Raw genomic sequence first — 17,697 nt, 5'->3', positions numbered from 1 at the left:
ATTTCTTTTTTGGCATTATAGCCAGTGTGGTGAAGTGAAAAACTGCAAAAGTTGTGTAGTGGTAATTGAGGGCGATGAAATGGATGAATTCGCAGATATTTCCTTTTTCTGGATTTTTTCAGAAGTAACAAGCCATGTAGATCCAAAGAAGGAGCCTTGGTCTTAAAACCTAGAAATCCTAACCCTTAAATATTTGTATCACAAGATTCGAAGTAAAAGCAATCTTTACGAATTTATGGTCAGAAAAAAAATTCAAATTTAAGCCGGAAGCTTTAGCCGCACTCCTAATGTAGTTCGAATTTTATCTCAGCGTGTGGCTCAGCTGTTTTTTTTTTTCTTCCTACATGGCGTGGGATAACTTGTCATGTTTTTTTTTTTCTTCCTACGTGGCGTGGGATAACTTGTCACGTTCGTAAGCCATTATGTTCGCCAGAAAAAAGTATTGATTACACTATTTAGTCGAAGTAACGTCAAAGACGCTTAACGGCTGTCATAGTTCTTGGCTGCTTGTCTCATAAATTAATGAATATCACGCACTTCACCTATCACCTACTTCCAAAGAAAAATAAAAAACTTCTACGCAGCAAAACGACCAATCAATATGATCTTAGCTTTCATTGTTACAATCGTTTCTTAAAAGGTGCCTCTCGCACAACTTAATTCACCAAGAAGCGTAAAAAACAACAAGAAAGGAGAGAAAAGTAAAATATCCCGCGAAGATAGCTACGCTTTATAATTCAAGAAGAGTAGGGTAAGTTCACATTTTCTATGGGAGGAGACTTACGGGAGAAAATGATGTAGTGAATTAAGATGTTGATGTAATGGTAGACGAGATATTTCATATTTCCATCCCGAAAAAAGAGATTTGACTTGGTTAATTGAAGATCTGAAAAATTTAACTCAGGATAGGGATGCTTTCGGAACTCGTTTTATTTGTTTACGTGCGAAACTGAATTAAAACCCTTTATTTTTCTGATTTTCTAAATTTCTGCTTGTACTTAGCATGAACAACAACAGTGAAAGTGTTAACACTACACAAGTAAACAGACCAGTCTGTTTTAGTCATATTGAGCCAACAGCGGTTAGATGGATCACGACCTCAGTCTACTTTCCCCTGGTGGTTTTGGCTTTGTTTGGTAATGCTCTAATCATTTGGATCGTGTACAGGAACAGACGTATGCGTACAGCTCCTAACCTCCTAGTCGTCAATATAGCGGTAGGTTGTTTAATATTAGTTAAAAGTCATATTATTAAAGAAAGCAGTTTTTCTTGTGTTCAGTAGGCTTAGCTCATACGTTGTTCAGGTAGCCCGAAGGCCATGATCTATAGGTCCAAATTGTTAATCGTGATCAAGAATTGAATCCGGCTGTCTCTTTAATGGAGGGTGGTACGAAATCTTTTCCTTCTTAGTCTCATTCAAATGGGAACGCCTGATCCTATATCCTATTATCAAGTGACAACATGAGAAATTGGTAAGACGGCTCACTGCAAGGTCTTATATCAAAATGCAAAATACTTTATGGCTTGCATGCTACTGAGAGATGCGGCATCCTCACGCTCAGCGATTGAAATATCCAGGTTCGCTCTCTGGCTCAGGTCGAAGTATCGTATTTAAAGACACTTTGATTCTCTACTCCCAAGTGTACAAATGGGTACCAGTGTACTCAGCTATCCTTGAAACGTGATTATCCAGAATAACATACGGAGAACTGGATGTCCCTTGCAAGGGGGGGGGGGGGGGTGGGAAGCGATACTCCTACATCATTATGGAGAAGACAGGGACGAGTTCTGTGAAAATGAACCTGTAGGCATGTGAAACTTGCGTGTCGGATGAAATATTCCTCTATTTTTCAATTTTCAGGTTGGAGATCTTTTGGTAGCATTTACAGCCATGATACCGACGGCATTCTATTTCGTGCGAAATACTTACGCCTGGGTGAACGACGGACCCTTCGGCCAGATATCCTGCAAGTTGCTTCACACCTCCCAGGCATCTTCCATAGGCTGTTCGATATTTTCTCTCACAGTGCTCTCATTTGAGCGTTTTTTCGCGGTCGTATTCCCAATGAGGAACATTGTCACCATAAGAGGCACAGTTTGGTTGATCGTCGTGATTTGGTTTTTCTCGTTTGTGCTTTCAATGCCACTCCTCTACGCCTCAAAGGTGCGCATCTCTGATGGCGTTCCTTACTGCATCGAAAACTGGGCCCCGATTTTCGACCCTGTAAAAGCACCTGCGATTTACACAGTCGTGAGTTTTGTTTTCTTGTACGCTATCCCATTGTTAGTGATTGCAGTGTTATACTCTGTAATCGCTGTGAAAGTTTGGCGTAAGAAACCACCTGGAAACACGATTGCCCCAAACCACCAAGTTCACCGAGCAGCGAAGTAAAACGTGCTTAAGATGTCTCTTGCCTTGGTTCTGGTATTTGCGTTTTGTTGGATTCTGATCCACGTAAATTTGTTCTTGACTGATTTCAGCGATACATTTGGATCATGTAGAAGTCTACCTTGGCTGAGAGCTACAGGATTTTTACTTGGTCATGCAAACAGTGCCACAAACTGTTGCATTTACCCACTTTTTAGCCAGGAATATCGCCAAAGTTACAAAAAATGCTTCAAGTCTCTGTTTTCGAGATGTCACTGAGCCAAAAGGTACCCACAACAACCCTGGCAGATAAGATTTAGACGTTACTTACACTCGTCTGGAAGGCTGCACTCCGTTTCGCAAAATTAGACAAGCTTGTTTGTTAAGATATATTACTTTCCTTTAATGGTAAAATTTTCAAACTTTGTATTACAATATTTAATTGTAATTTTTAAGGTATTTCACTGTTGAGAACAATCGAAACCGCGGAAAGGAAAACATTTTGCCAAAACCACGATTCGGCGTAAGTAACGCAACCCAGTTTTCAATATTTCCATCAGTTCAGTTTCAGAGGCACAGGTATGTAATTAAATTTCGGCGGCTTATCTGCCGAAATGTAAATTGTGCATAAACAAGTTAAAGAGCGCATTTCAATCGAGTTTGGTAGCACAAAAATCAAAGTAATTACAATAGCCAGTCAGAACAAAGGAAAATATCATAAGGAGCTAATCAGAATTCAAAGTAAAACAAGCAATATGAAGCGCGGGAAAACCCTAGGAACCACGCAAGTCGCCAACGGTTCTGGTTTTCTGATTGGTCGAGAGGGTGGTGCAACATTTCTAGACCAATCAGTGACAATCGCGAAGCAAAACCACTGTAATCCCGAATTATTTTCAACACTCGATTGAAAACTGCTCCAAACGGAAGTCAGTTTTGAGCAGACCATAATTATGATGTGATAAAATTTTAGTCGAAATCAACTAAGTCTTATAAAGCTATGTTCTTTGAGGTGCTAGTGTTAAAAAATTTATAAAATGGAAAGCCTCAACAGCTTATGAACAGATATAAATTGTAATAGCTTTATAAGACCCAAGTAAAAAATTTAAATTAACAATTTAGCATTTTAATATATCGCATCGAAGAATACATTATTTATGCATTCGTGCGAATTTTAAGATTTTTGATCGTGACGGCCACAGGTGTTTCTTGAAGCTTTCTCTAATTTGACTTTAATTCCAGCTGAAGTGTCAGTTTTGGCAACACTACACTTATTTATGGTATGTAAATGTATAATTATGTAAATGAATCTCTAGTTGAATATCTATTATGTAAATGAATCTCTAGTTGAATCCCTTAACATTTAGTTCCAGCTGAAGTGTCAGTTTTAGCAACACTGCACTTATTTATGATAGGTAAATGTATAATTATGTAAATGAATCTCTAGTTGAATCCCTTAACATGCAGTAAAGAATGTAGCGGTAATTAACTCTCACAATATCAGTTCATGCGTCGTTACTTTAGGCGTGTATAAAAACATTGAAAAAAAAGCGGCCGAACATTATCAAAAAGAGTGCAAGACTGTTTCATAACTACAACACATTAGCATTAACCGGAGAAGTTAATCGACTGCCAATCGAACGAAGCAACTGTTCTTTGTCTTGTCTAACATCCTAAAGAACAATTGCTAAAGAAACTAGACGTAGATGAGTTTTTCCAATGATGAATTAAGGAGATTGGGGTTAGTTAACTATGGTTAAAAACAATACTTCACCAATTCCTTGACGCTCACACTGGCGGTCATCAGCGTTTTCCTTCTTGATTTATTTTTATCAATTCTTTCGACGTTTTAAACTTTCTCCTTCTTTTGATTAAAGGAGGTACGACATATTCTGTGCATCCTGAAAACTTCGACCTAAATATTGAGCTCAAAGCAGTTAAGGTATTCAGTTTATATCCATAAAAAAGACTCAAATTATCCATACATGGCTACTCTAAAGATTAAAATTAAAGATGTTTCCCAACTCCCTTCGAAAAGGTCTGTTGACCAAACAATAGATAAACGCCTTACTCGCTGAGGAGATCACTGTGGAAAAGTGCGCAATTCGTGCTGCGATCGGAGTGATGTGTAGTGAGAAAAGCTGATCAACAATGAGCACAACTGATGCAGGAAAAAAGCAAGTAACAGATACTATTGAGACGATCAGGAACGTTTTTGTAAGGCGATAAGTTTTACTGGTAAAAATTTGACGAGAATTAGCCTGAGGGTCCACTTCAAATTTTCGGAAAATGATCCGATAACAATTGAAAGTCAAAAACACAGGAATTACAATTCCCGCAAATAGCAGGCTTACATTCCAAATCGATTGTTGAAGGTTGTCTTTATATGTGACATAACATCCCAGATATTCGGAATGGAACTCATACTCAGCCCACGATGCCATCACGGGAAGCGTCGAAAATACAACCGAACCAACCCAGATTATTATCAAGACGAAAAAAGAATTCCCGGGGACGAATGTTTCATTATATTCCAGGGGCTTGACGATCTTGTAATACCGCTCAATGGTAACATATAAAAGGGTAAAAATAGAGGCGACTTTAGGGAAATCATTGAAAACCCCATAAACGGAACAAGTTGTGTCGTGAAAGATCGTACCCGACTCCATTATCATAGCACCTATCGTAAAAGGTAATGGAATAGCCACTGTTAGGATATCTAACAATGCTAGGCTAATAACAAAGAAATTTGTTGGATGCAAGATCCAACTATGATTATATACTAAGATACATATTACAATGTTACCTAACAAGGTGGTTATTGCAAGAACGGCTAGGGCAGACGCTTGTGCAAAGTTGGAGAACATTTTCAGAGAATCTAAGTCTACAGTTGAATCACAACGGCTTTTAAAGATAAATTGCTTGCGCGGAGAGGGCTAGCATTCTAGCGTCAAACAGCAAAAAAAACGTCTGTTGCCCGTCAGTTGTGCTTCATAACATGAATTGGTAATGATTCACCCTACTTCTTCTATCTTCTCAGCTTTTTTCGCTGCCTTCTGACACTCACTTCCAATTTAAACCTTTCTGAGTACCTTGTTCATTTGGATTATTCACGTGGAGTCTACACAGGTCGACGAGGCCTGAAAAAACGATCAAAAGAAAGTGGTAAAAATATCTCGCTGAGCGAACTATTTCTTACAGGCGAGCATTTCCGTCATTATCCATTATTGTTTGACGTATTTAACGGCTGTTGACAATCATTACATCCTCGAGACTACTAATAGTTTAATTCTTTTTTTGTTTAACGAAAAGGATCATATTTCGTTTTATTCTATTTTTTTAATTTTGGACTTCCTTGTGAATTGTAACTACTGAGAAAGGCTTTTTTTGCTTTGTTTAGTTGTTTTTTACTACGGTGGCGCAAGGAAGACATATTGAAACAACTTTAATATTGTTGAATGTTTGCCAAAATTACCTTTTGAAAACCAGTTGTCAATAAGGTTACGCCGATCTAAATTCAGGCGGTAAATTTTTTTCATAAACCGTTCGAGAGAAAATGATGCTTAAAAGAATGCCTTTTTTTAGGATCTAATTTCTCAAATCTTGTTTCTTGCTATTTGCTTCTTTTTGTAACTCTACGCATTCAGCTCACGAGAGGATTTCAATCTTAGAAGATAACTTTCTAACGAGGATACACATCGAAAAATTTGAGAATTTCAAGTTGCTATCTCTGGTCTATTGAAATATGTTGTAATTAACTTTCCAATTGTCTTAGATTTACCTGCCCTTTGTTCACCATTAAGACTTTCTAATTTACTTATGCTTTCGAAGAAATTTTTACCTTAGAAGCCACACGAGGCGCAATTTTCCCTTCTCTTGGTAATATAATGCAGCAAAAGCTTTCTTACACAAGTGGACTTTGAGCTGTCTTTGAAGAAGTATTTTACAACTTTGGGCTTTGTTAGTGGTTTTTCGTCACTTGATGAAAGACGTTAAGAATAGAGAAACCTGAACCTTTTCCAAGACTTGGTCGTTCCCCGCAGAATGTTATGTCCGCTTTGTTCTGCTAGACTTCCCCCTGGAGGCAGGAAGCAGGTGTACCTTAATTTTTCCGACGCCAATAAAGAAATTTGAGAACCAATAAGCGTCGTTTATTGCGGTTCAAAGGAATAGTTTATTTTCCTTTTTAGTGCACATCTTTCATAAACGTGACAAGTTTTTCCAGCTTTGGATGTAAATGGCTTGCGACGCGCCCTTCGTGTGCTCCTTGATATGACTCATTACTTTTGTCTTTCTCTGGTGCCTTCGAATATAAGCTCCAATATCAGTAATTGATTTTGCAGTAGTTCATCTCACCGCAGCGGCCTAGTTCTCCCTTAATCCAACCCTTTTCTCTCGATCTGACGTGACTTTTGAACTCAGAAAACAAGACGAGCTACAAGCGCGGTATGATTGCATAAATTTTTCGTAAACATAGCGGAGGACCGTGCAAACTAACACATAGTTGACATACTTACTGGAATGACTTTAAAGAAACGTTTTTTATAAACGTTAAAGTTCATTTCCCATGAAACGTTACGAAGAAAAGACATAAGTTTAACTGCCTGTGGGTTCTTTTGAGACGTAATAGTTTTATGAGTAACTGAGTTATTTCGCTAATGAAAGTCTTGTCGTGAACGAGTAAAGTTCTAGTTCTGATCAGTGGCCACTGTACGCTTCTTACCATTTTTTTAAAACACCAGAGTTTACAAATTTTTTTTTGTGCAACTATTATTAGTTTTTTTCCTTTTGCATATTTCCTCTTACGTGGTAGTTACCAACGATAATTCAATTCAATTGATTCCATCGCTGGGTTTTGAATTCTATTCCGTTAGACATGCATTAAGATTCGAGTAAGAATTTCAGGAGTTTCACTTCAACAGGAGGGTAGGTTCCTGGAGTCAATGCAGTCGCGAATTTAGGGTCTCTATAGACTAAGGATGTCGAAAGATGTTTCAGATTTATTTGAATTCAGTAATATCGGCTTGTCAAGGAAGCAAGTCAGAATATTAATAAATTTGAAGCTGTCATCCACGCCGATCTAACTATACATTGGACTCAGCTCAGCCTGACGATTCTTGTTTTAAAAAGTCTTCCGATATTTTTCATTTCATTTATTTATTTATTTATTTATTTATTTTTTTTGATGAAAGTTATTGCCATTATTCTTCACGGAAAAATAGAATTGCTCTTGAAAATCCCAGGCAACATTTTCCTAGATCATTCAGCCATTTGAGAGAGAGAAATGATGTACCGCCCTGGTTTAGCGAACGATATCAGTATTGTCAGAGACGCCGAGGGAGAGATCATTTTAATGCGTACAGAAAACATTACTCAATTGCTATAAACCACCGCGCCAAAAATTTGATCCTAGGTACTTGTCACACCTCTCTTGGTTTGTAACTAAACATTAGTGTTGGAAGCTGTATGCGTGGACTCGGATCAAATGGTCGAGGTTTGATCGTACAATCGGGGAGACAGGGAATCTCTTTTGGGAAACTTAAAAACAAAAGTTCGTTCCTGCGTGACCCATTGTCTACATCGTCTGCTGGTTATTATAGTTGAAAGAAAAGACGCAATTACAAAGCAGCTGCATGGATAAGTTGGGCGAATTTACATGTTAACAACATGCTTCCAATCTTAATTATTCCCACCTACACTTTTACATTTCCTCACTATAAACAGTTTTTTATATTGTGGCTTGACGTACAGTTGTCGTTTCTTAATCCATAAAACCTTTCTCGGCAGCACAAAATTAACCTCTTTTTTAAGATGAGTACTTACAGCGACGGAAAGACAAACAGGAAAAATCCAGTTGGAATCAAAATTATTTAGTATCTCCGGCAGTTACTGTCTGCGAAAAAATTGTAATATATGATTCGTGGTCGAATCTTTAAAATGCACTTAAACCCCCAAATTTCTTTTTCGTTTAATAGTAGTTCGTTCTCAGGTCTACTGGCTAAGGCCTTGATAATACACGTAACATTCTAGGATTTTTCTAACTTTCTTTTGTCACTCGCGCGATCTGATCGCAAGTTAAAAGGCGGCAAAATGCCACATTACCATCGATCAGGCAGTTTTGTATGACAGAAGCTATATTTCCTGATGAGTAACAAGAGCAAAATCATACATATAGTCGATTCTCGATCCGATCGCGATATTACGACCGTAACCAAAGTTTTACAAAGTCTTTCCGGTATCTGAGCCTATGTTTATTGAAAAGTACACTTTTCTTGTGTTTCTAGATCATTACTAATCTCCCCAGTAGGAACTGGACGACTAAACCTCGATCATAGCCCGGTAATTTTACCGCTTCTAAGGTCATCAATTCACTTGTTAGTCTTGAGTGCTATAAAGACAAGGTATTGCATTCTCTTGGTGTGTTGAGCTTCTTTCGCTCTTCTAATGCAAGCCAATTTCTCTGGTGGGGAAAAGGTTTACATTGCAAAATTGAGAAATACGTCATGGAGAGAAAACCTCTTTGTTTCCGTTTTTCTGGAACAAAACTGTCCGACCCAAAAAATTAATTAAAATGAGGAATTATCTCCTTGTCAAAAACACTTGTTTAATCTAACGTTACAGAAAATATAATGAAATCTATCGAAGAAGTCCGCTGAACTTTCATAACTCCTTTTTTTTTTTTCTAGCTTCTCCAAGAGAACAGAAGAAATTTGTGAACAGAGAAAAAATTAAACTGTTCATGGCATTAACTAAAAATTCCAAACTGAATACGACGGAGGAGTGTGTACTGACGTTTAAACACAACAGCTACGGAACCTGCTGGGGTTAAAATAAATCTTCTCAGCGAGAAGGGAAAGATAACAACCATTCTATCGGAAAACCTGTCATGTTGGACAGCACGATTTAGGAAAAAAAATGAGTTAATTCATTAAAAGCTGGCTAAATAAAAGGGAAGAACCAATTGCGCCAAACAATATGGATTGTTGAGTAATGACGCAACTGTGTTCATTTAGTGAAGGGCATTAGCTTTCTAGAACAATGAGAGACATTCATTTGGCAAATTAGTGAGAGTAATGAAGTACTGCAGACGCTTTGAGCCAAAATCGATAACGTAAGACATTAATCTCGGTATTCTTTACTGAAAGGATTAAAAAACGGTTCTACAAGGACACCAATCTCAACCGTGTGCTGTCTCTTATGAGACATTATTCAAGTATAAAAGCCACAGCATCAGAGTAACGTTTATCAGAGACAATACAGAATTGCAAGATGTTCAACAACAGCACAATTTTTGCTGAAGAAAACCAAACAGATCAGACTCAATACTCGTCGGAAAGCCAGTTTTGTTCCTTTTTAGAACAAGTGCAAAAGGGAAGCGACATCTCTTTTCCAGACTTCAGAGCGGTCTCTATCTTCATAGCGATTGCGAACGCTCTCCTAGCGTTGTTCGCTATACTCGGAAACATCGTGACAATCGCAGCTTTTTCTCGATGTGTTCAGTTAAGAACACCATCTAACTTACTCTTGCTTGGTTTGTCAGTCTGTGACTTGTTAGTTGGGTTAGTTACTCAGCCTGTTTTTACAGCCGAAGTCGCTTTAGTTGCCGCAAACTCAGACGTGGCTTGCCACCTAAAAGATCTTTATGTCATTTTCTTGTTCTCATTTTCATCCTCCTCAGTGATGCATGTTTGCTTGATCAGCGTCGAACGTTCATTTGCCATAATGTTCCCTTTTAAACATGAGCATCTTGTGACAACCAAGAGAGTTCAATTCCTGTTGGTAGTATTTTGGATTTTTTGGGCGTTGGTGACCGTGTTCACCAGACGCAATCATGGTGCAGGCATCATTGGCTACTCACGCATAGCGTTCATTGTTTTCAGCGCTTTGGTGGTGCTTGTTTTGAACATTCGACTTTGGATAGAAGCTCGAAGACATTCTAGGAAGATTGAAAGCTCTACAGGAAACCCCAATACCTCTACCAATGAAGAGAATTGCACGCGGGCACAAAGAAAATCCTTGCGCGACAGCAAGGCAGCTAAAACAGTTTTGTTAATCATCGGATTCATGGTTACATGCAATTTACCACTCATAGCAACATTCACTGCACGTAAGTTTTACAATCTACGAGGACGAGTAATGACTTTACTTTGGTTCGCTTCTAACACAGTCTTATTAATGCCTGCCATATTAAACCCAGGTGTTTATTTCTGGCGCAAAAAGGACTTCAGGATTTCTGTGAAAAGAATGTTCGGCTGGCAGAATGCTGTTGTAGCACAACATTGAGAAACAAAGTGGTATTATTCAAGATGAAAGAAACCAAAGACAAGCATTTGTACCACAATGGGTGGTCAATCCCCTTTACGAGTATAAGCATATAATCTCAATTAATCCGTAGCTCTTGCAATTGAATAACTAGCTCTTCACTGAAAGTGTTCCGTTGACTAGGGTTTAAGCCTCTTAGCGTAGCACGTCACTCTCAAAAAGCGGGAATATTGGTGGATAATAATGAATCCACCAATAGGGGAATCCTTGTTTACAACATTTGCCTCATTAACATAAGCAATTCAGTTTCTGATGGAGCTAAAAATAAATCAGTTCTGAATATCGAAAGGTCAAAGTACGATTAACTCGGCCAATGAATACGAGCCTGATGCATTGAATACTTTTTGTGCTACACGGGTTTAAAAACTCAAAATTTTACATAGAATGTATGAGCTCATTAGCGCTTTTGCCACCCAGAAATCTTGCAGTTTTTGATGGACTATTTCTCCTTGAATATTACACCCAAAGAGCTAAAAATCTCACCATGTACTAAGGTTTTCTAGCTCTTTAGCTGCCTGAAGTCAATTTGTATCTAACATGCTTCCTTCTTTACGCAAAGCCGTATGCAATATGAGCAAAAATGTAAACAATGACGTCAGCATGAATCCGCCAATTACGTGAGCAGTCAGAATACGCAGCTTCCTTGATGATCGTACTTTACTAAAGAAAATAGGGACATTGAGACTATGGACTAACTAATTCCTTTGTGGATAGAGGAAACACTCCAGTTGAAAATGAGAAGTTATGCGTTAAAAAATCTCCATTTTTGTTTCGCGTAACTTGGAAGGTAAGTAGCGGTGACCGAGCGCATGCGTTCAGAGGACAGTGTGTTGCAACCCAATATGATCTGATATAACCTATAGAGGAGATATGGAATACAACCTTATATCTTACTGAATTATAGGAAAGCTCAACATCGATATGGAATACAACCTTTTATCTTACCGAATGATAAGAGAGCTCAACATCGGGGCTTATTTCCCAAAAGGGAATGAAGTGCTAAAACTATAACCCGTAGTACACAAAGCTGTGTAATGAGCATTTCTCGTGTTTCCCAGATCAAGGAAAATAAATTTGCGATATCAATTAATTCGAGTGAATTTTCTAGTGCCGCGTGCGGAAACATGTCAAAACATTTTGTTGTTGGAGCAAGAATGTGCTTTCTTGTGTACGAGGTTTACTTCTTATCGAAAATTTGAGCGCATGCTCTGAAGGCAGATTAGCATAGTATATACGGAAATAAACAGGAATCGTGTATGCTTCCAACATGTTAAGAGATACTGGGCTTTTTGTGATACCATTTTCAGGGAAGCACGCGAAAAAGGGCTGGAATATCGATCTATCAAAAAATTAGAATTTAAAAATGACAAAACCATCAATTTTGCGGCCACCTTTAAAACCGAATTTCTAAGGAGCAGCGACAAAAGTAACTGTCAATTTCTCGAAACTACATTTATCAGTTGTCTTTTTCCATGCTATTTTCTCGAAAAAGGAACAAGTTAGTTCAGAAGAGCTCACGGATGTTACCAAACAGTCCTTCTAACGGTTTTATTTGTACAGTTCAACGGTAAATGGAGATTTTCAGAAGGAAATTACGTGAAAAAAGTTTATATTTCAAAAGCGTCTCAGCCAGATAGAAGTAGTCTTCCCTGCACGGTTTTTAACCAGTTTCTCGGGCTTGTTTTCATTGTATACCAAGAGCGCTTGGAGAGAGGAGATTAGGAAGATTAGTGATTGAGACCAGACAAAATCTCTGACGAACCCCTTCCTGATCAACGTCGCACGTAGATCAGCAGATCAGTAGGAAGTTTAAGATGTCACTAAAAATCTTTTTCTCACCTTGCTTTAAAGATCTTTCACAAATTCGCTTGTTCTTGTTCGTAAATCGGCGTTAAGCCTTTATGTTCTTTTGCCCACCTAATAGCCGCTGACTATGGCTTATAGATACAGGCGTCTCCAGTGTCGGTTCACTTGTAAAACTCCCTACAGAAGTCTACCGTGAACAGTTTGACCAAACGCTTCGGAGAATAAAACAAGTTTTACAACAACCTCTCGCCGAGTGCTGCTCACTACTTTAATTTTAAAATTGTTTTTAAAATTTTTTCAAACTGAAAATTGTTTAAAAATTGGTTTAAAGAGGTCTTATAAAAAGCGTGAGAAAGATTTTTTAAAAATTGTTTAGCTAACACACAAAAGCTGAAGGTACGCCGGTTTTTCACAAAGCGAGTTGTTAAGAAGCAAATAGATTAAAAATTTTTTTTTTAGAGGATTTACGGATTTGGTTATTAAATCACAGCGGACCTGCAGATTTGCATTCCCCATTCAGTCCCCTCTTTTACGGTAGCTGGAAGCAAGTGTATTCAGAACAACACTTGAAAAAAAAAAATTATAGGTAGAAAGTCTCGAGCACATTGAACTATGTAATACACAATTTACAGCAAAGTCGCATGATTTTAAACGACCTCTAAATTTATGATTCGAACAGCCCAAAATCCAACGCATTTTTAAGGAAAGAGAACTTGCAGTAAGGTGCTCATTGCCGTCTGGCTTGCATTCCAACGGCATTATGCAAACCAAACATCCTTCTCGCAGAGACCCTGAACTCTTTTTTGCGCCAGAAATAAACAACTGGGTTAAGTATAGCAGGCATTAATACAAATGTGTTTGAAGCGAACCAAAGTAAAGTCATAACTCGTCCGCGCATATCGTAAAACTTACGCGCAGTGAATGTTGCTATGAGTGGTAAATTGCACAAAACCATGAAACCGATGATTAACAAAACTATCTTAGCTGCCTTAGCATTTCGTATGAATTTCCTTCTCATGTGAGTATCTGCATTTTCGGTCACGGTCTCCTGCGACGTCGAGTGACTTTGTAAAGACATCTGTAACGAGTGTTGAAGCATCCTTGAAATCACTTCAGAATGTCTCCGAGCTTCCATCCACAGTCGAATGTTTATGAAAAACACCACCAGAGTGCTAAAAATAACAAACCCCATGCGTGAGTAGCCAATAATACCTCCGCCATGCTCGCGTCGAGTGAACACGGTCAGCAACGTCCAACAAATCCAAAACACAAGGAAAAATGTTGCAACTCGACTTTTGTTTAAAAAGCGATGATGTTTAAAAGGGTGGATTATGGAAAATGTACGTTCGACGGTGATCAAACAAACGAGCAACATCGACGCAAGTGAGAACGAGAATAGGAATATTACATAGAAATCTTTGAACCGGCAAGCCACGTCTGAATTTGCCGCAACTAAAGCTACTTCGGCTGTAAAAACAGGCTGAGTAACTAAACCAACCAACAAGTCACAAACTGACAAACCAAGCAAGAGTAAGTTGGATGGTGTTCTTAGTGATTCAGAGCGATGAAAAGCTGAAATAATCACACCGTTTCCAAGTATAGCAATGATTGCCATGAAAGTGTTCGTAAATGCGATGAAAGCACACACTGAGCGAAATTCTTCAAAGGAGATGTCGTTTCCCTTTTGGACTTGTTTCAATAGCGAACACAGGTGATTTTCTGAAGAAGTTTTGGACTCCGTTAGGTTCCTGGCCGATGAGTTGTTGTTCAACATTTTCCGCCTTTGAATTTACACTCATTTGTTTGACTTTTAGTCTTGTTTTATTGTGTGGTTGACTGTGGAATGCTTATGCGGTTACCCAGAGCTGTCTGATTCCTCTCCTTTCCATTGAGAGAAGACGCCGTAATGAATCAAGCTTTCTTCATTGTCATCTCATTTCACACCAATCCAGATATTTAGTTTTCGCGGGACAAAGTACCGACTTATAAAAACATCGACAAATGCTATCACGTGGAGACGGTCAACTTGCCGGAAACAAATTTCAGAGACACCTACACATGTGATGTGATGTTGATAGCATCCTTTATTGATCACTGACCCTTGTCGTCACAACACTGCGTGTCACTGATAGTTTGTAATAAATTTGACTTTATTCCGCTCAGCAGGAGAGCGTCTATTGTCTTTTTTGAGGGTCGGGAGGGGACATACAAGCATGGAAAATCTCGTTGGGTACAAGGGGCCACAAACATTGTCATTACTTCTTGAAACAAAATGTATGTCCCAAAATCCCTCCATTCAAAATCGATCGAGAGATTTTGGCCAAGTTACAGATTGTTTTCAAAGACCTCAGTTTCTTTTGACCGGCGCCATTAAAATCTTCGATTCAAGAAAGGCAGGGAATTTAATCTACGATAAATATTGACATGTTACCATCGTAAGTTGGCCGCAAGAGATTACGTCATCGATCTCATGACCATACGTTTAATTCACAAGCTAAGTCAGAGGAGGTTAAAAATATTTAGCCTCAGGTATTCAAATTTGTCGTTTGCAGTTTGTATTAATATTCTCTATCGTAAACGATCTTCATTCTCTCTAGGGTATTTTCTCCGTTTTTAGATCGAATATACAGATATTTTTGTTTGAGATTGAACCATGGCGTCCATCAAACAAAACTGACACAAAGTATGGTTAATAACGTCTTCGAGTTTTTCATTTTAGAGCAAGAGCAAAACTTGGTATCTTAAAGCCGTGTGTTATAAAAAAAAAGGAAAGGAAAAACACGAAAAGATTACGAAAGAAAGATAACTTCTGTTGCACGCCACCGATGACATGTCTGAGCCTTTTCCTGATCAGTAGAACATTCCAAACAAATTACGCTTTTAATTGTTTGCTAATGACGTTCCATCGTAGCGATATTGAGTCTGATGAAACTGGATGAGTGATTTCTGACGTTTGTTTTTCCGCGCTCTTTTCAAAAGTCTTTGTTTGGAATACCTCGTGCACTTTGTACTCAATGGAGTTTTCGTCGACGAAAGAGTATTCACTAATCCAACTTGCAGATTGCATTTGTTTTGCTGTGCGGTTAGGTCACTTTTCCGAAGTATTGATTCCGGGAGCTGAAACCAGCGGTTGTGGCCCGCTAAAATACTTGAGAGTACTTAATGTACTCAGGTACTTGAGAAACGTGTCGCTATTCAGTACCCCGGCCGCGGGGCAGAGAACACCCAGCCATACTAGTAGACAACTCGTTCAGTCCGAATTAACTCTAATACCAGTTGCTATTATGATACGGCTGTTTAACCCAATAGGAGGCCGAATAAATGATCAAGATGAGGTGCGAAAACGGTGGATGAAGAATTCAGCATCGCGCAGTCGATCACAAACTGGAAAGTTTCGTACCTCTTCTTTTGTGCACCCGAAATTTAGCCATTGTTTTGGGTGGAATTTACTAACAAAGCGCTGTTTCGCTTCGGAGACCTGATGATTATATATGTTGACCAGCGATATTTGCCGACTTAAAAAAAAAGAAACATTTGGATCTAGCATGTGCCTATTACACGTGAATAATATTGTGACTTGATAAAAATCATGGATGGGGTCAATAACCCTCTTTTAAAAGAGAAACACATGTATTCACATTTCACTTTATTCGACTGACGCAGAAATTCGAATGATACCAATTAAAATTATCCAAATGATAAAATTGGGTTATCTCTAAAGCTCTCCTAAGGGCTTTTAGATTAATTACTAAAGCTGGTTAACCTTCCAGCGGCACGAAACGTGCCAACTGTCTTGATTCGAAAATTCAGTTTGTTTCCTTGAAGTGGTGAATATCAGCAATTGCTGACAACAAATTCATTCGCTATTCTGACACAATCCGAACTACTTATTCAGTCTTCCGTTATCGAGAGTGAGTAAATCCATTCTTCTTTTGTGAAGGGAAATTCTTATTAATTTGTTGATTCACGCAGTTTTGCAATTGTCTTGATGATTGTTAAGTTGGTTCACCTTGAGAACTGACTCTGATTAACCTTCACCGCGCACGTGCTTGCCAGATAAAGTTCGATCCAGGTGGGCATGTTTATAGATAGAACAGGTGGCAGGTAGGCCTGTCCCGATTGCGTTAGGCAACTTTTGATAATCTTTTTGCTCCGTTAGAGTTGAGAGTATCCCTAACTTCTCCCTTATTTGTGAGCAAAACTGTATAGCTAACTTTCGAGCTATTCTACCTGACCGACGTCAGCAATTATTGCATTGTGGAGGATGAAAAATAAAGCTTTTAATTAACGTTTACATGAAAACATCTAGAAATTTAGGTTGCAACTTTTTTATTTTTTGGGCAATTTTTTATAAACTTCTGGCAATCCAGTGAGCAACTTTACGGGCACAATCAGGACAGGCCTTGTGGTAGGTGAGAACTCAACTTCTTTTGTCGAACCAAAATATCAAGACCACTGCCATGATTTGTTTTGCCTCGTTAAGAAGTACACCTGAGTAGAAGAGTAGGTTAAGCAGTTGTAGTCCAAGGCCGGGCCCAGGGTATTCAACTCTTTGAATCATTTCAGTTCTTTCTGCGTTGTACTTGCGGCTGGGCTAAGGATGTAGCTTCTACTCTAGTTCGAAAAACCCACTGGGTAAGGAATATGGAAGGGCAAGGAAATCCTTCCGTCAACTACATCTCTCAGGTCATGAACACTTTACCAAATTTTATGGGACGTTTAGAAGGATTTTTGAGTTGAAACAGCTGTTCCCTCATCAGTCTCTCCGCTGATCTAAAACACACGGGCTCCGGAAGCAATTTCAGGTTATTTCAGGGCTAACCAACCTGCCGAGACTAGACTACTTGCCCCGAGACGAGTTCGCCATTTTAATGTATCGGTTGGTTTAATTTTTCACAGAAATAGGTGAAAAGTCAGCTCGCCCATGGTAACTCGGATACCCGTGATCATATATATGGGCCCGCAGCCATCTTTGCTACAACCTTAAGTTGAGCGCAAAACCTCCCACAAGCGTGGTTCGCTCGGTTTTTCACCGAGCAGTCTGTAAAGGTAGGTAAGTCATGTATAGGGACACATAATATGTAAATCGCAAAACTGGTACGACGGAAAATAAGCGAAAGATTGCCGGTTTGGGCCTGCTTAAACAAAATAACTTCATAGAGAGTAACTGCATTGTTGTCAAAGTTGATCCAAACAACAGCACA

General features: G+C 38.8%; 3 protein-coding genes and 1 pseudogene across 4 annotated transcripts; 2 read left to right on the top strand and 2 right to left on the bottom strand.

Moving 5' to 3' along the window:
- The first annotated feature begins 542 nt into the window (after positions 1-542).
- On the top strand, positions 543-3,863 carry LOC111322061 (substance-K receptor-like; annotated as a pseudogene). Its single transcript, XR_015992528.1, has 3 exons — positions 543-751; positions 1,003-1,216; positions 1,862-3,863. The product of XR_015992528.1 is annotated as a substance-K receptor-like (transcript).
- LOC148741191 (galanin receptor 2b-like) lies at positions 2,744-6,454 on the bottom strand. The gene is made up of 2 exons (XM_088736297.1): positions 6,207-6,454; positions 2,744-5,505 (listed from the first exon to the last, which is right to left on the bottom strand). The coding sequence occupies exon 2, from the start codon at positions 5,230-5,232 to the stop codon at positions 4,360-4,362; it is 873 nt and encodes a 290-aa protein (XP_088592423.1). The 5' UTR covers positions 5,233-5,505; positions 6,207-6,454; the 3' UTR covers positions 2,744-4,359.
- Positions 6,455-6,525: 71 nt separating this feature from the next.
- Positions 6,526-11,992, top strand: LOC111321974 (beta-2 adrenergic receptor-like). Its single transcript, XM_022924994.2, has 2 exons — positions 6,526-6,811; positions 9,052-11,992. The coding sequence occupies exon 2, from the start codon at positions 9,635-9,637 to the stop codon at positions 10,646-10,648; it is 1,014 nt and encodes a 337-aa protein (XP_022780729.2). The 5' UTR covers positions 6,526-6,811; positions 9,052-9,634; the 3' UTR covers positions 10,649-11,992.
- A 228-nt stretch (positions 11,993-12,220) lies between these two features.
- LOC111321973 (beta-2 adrenergic receptor) lies at positions 12,221-14,594 on the bottom strand. The gene has a single exon (XM_022924993.2). It carries the CDS (start codon positions 14,265-14,267, stop codon positions 13,221-13,223), a length of 1,047 nt encoding a protein of 348 aa, XP_022780728.2. The 5' UTR covers positions 14,268-14,594; the 3' UTR covers positions 12,221-13,220.
- Positions 14,595-17,697: the final 3,103 nt, after the last annotated feature.

Source organism: Stylophora pistillata, chromosome 1 (genome assembly GCF_964205215.1).
Source record: "Stylophora pistillata chromosome 1, jaStyPist1.2, whole genome shotgun sequence".
In the NCBI taxonomy this organism is placed as follows: Eukaryota; Metazoa; Cnidaria; class Anthozoa; order Scleractinia; family Pocilloporidae; genus Stylophora; species Stylophora pistillata.
Note: the sequence above shows the minus strand (reverse complement) of the source record. Positions and strands in the feature narration are given on the sequence as shown.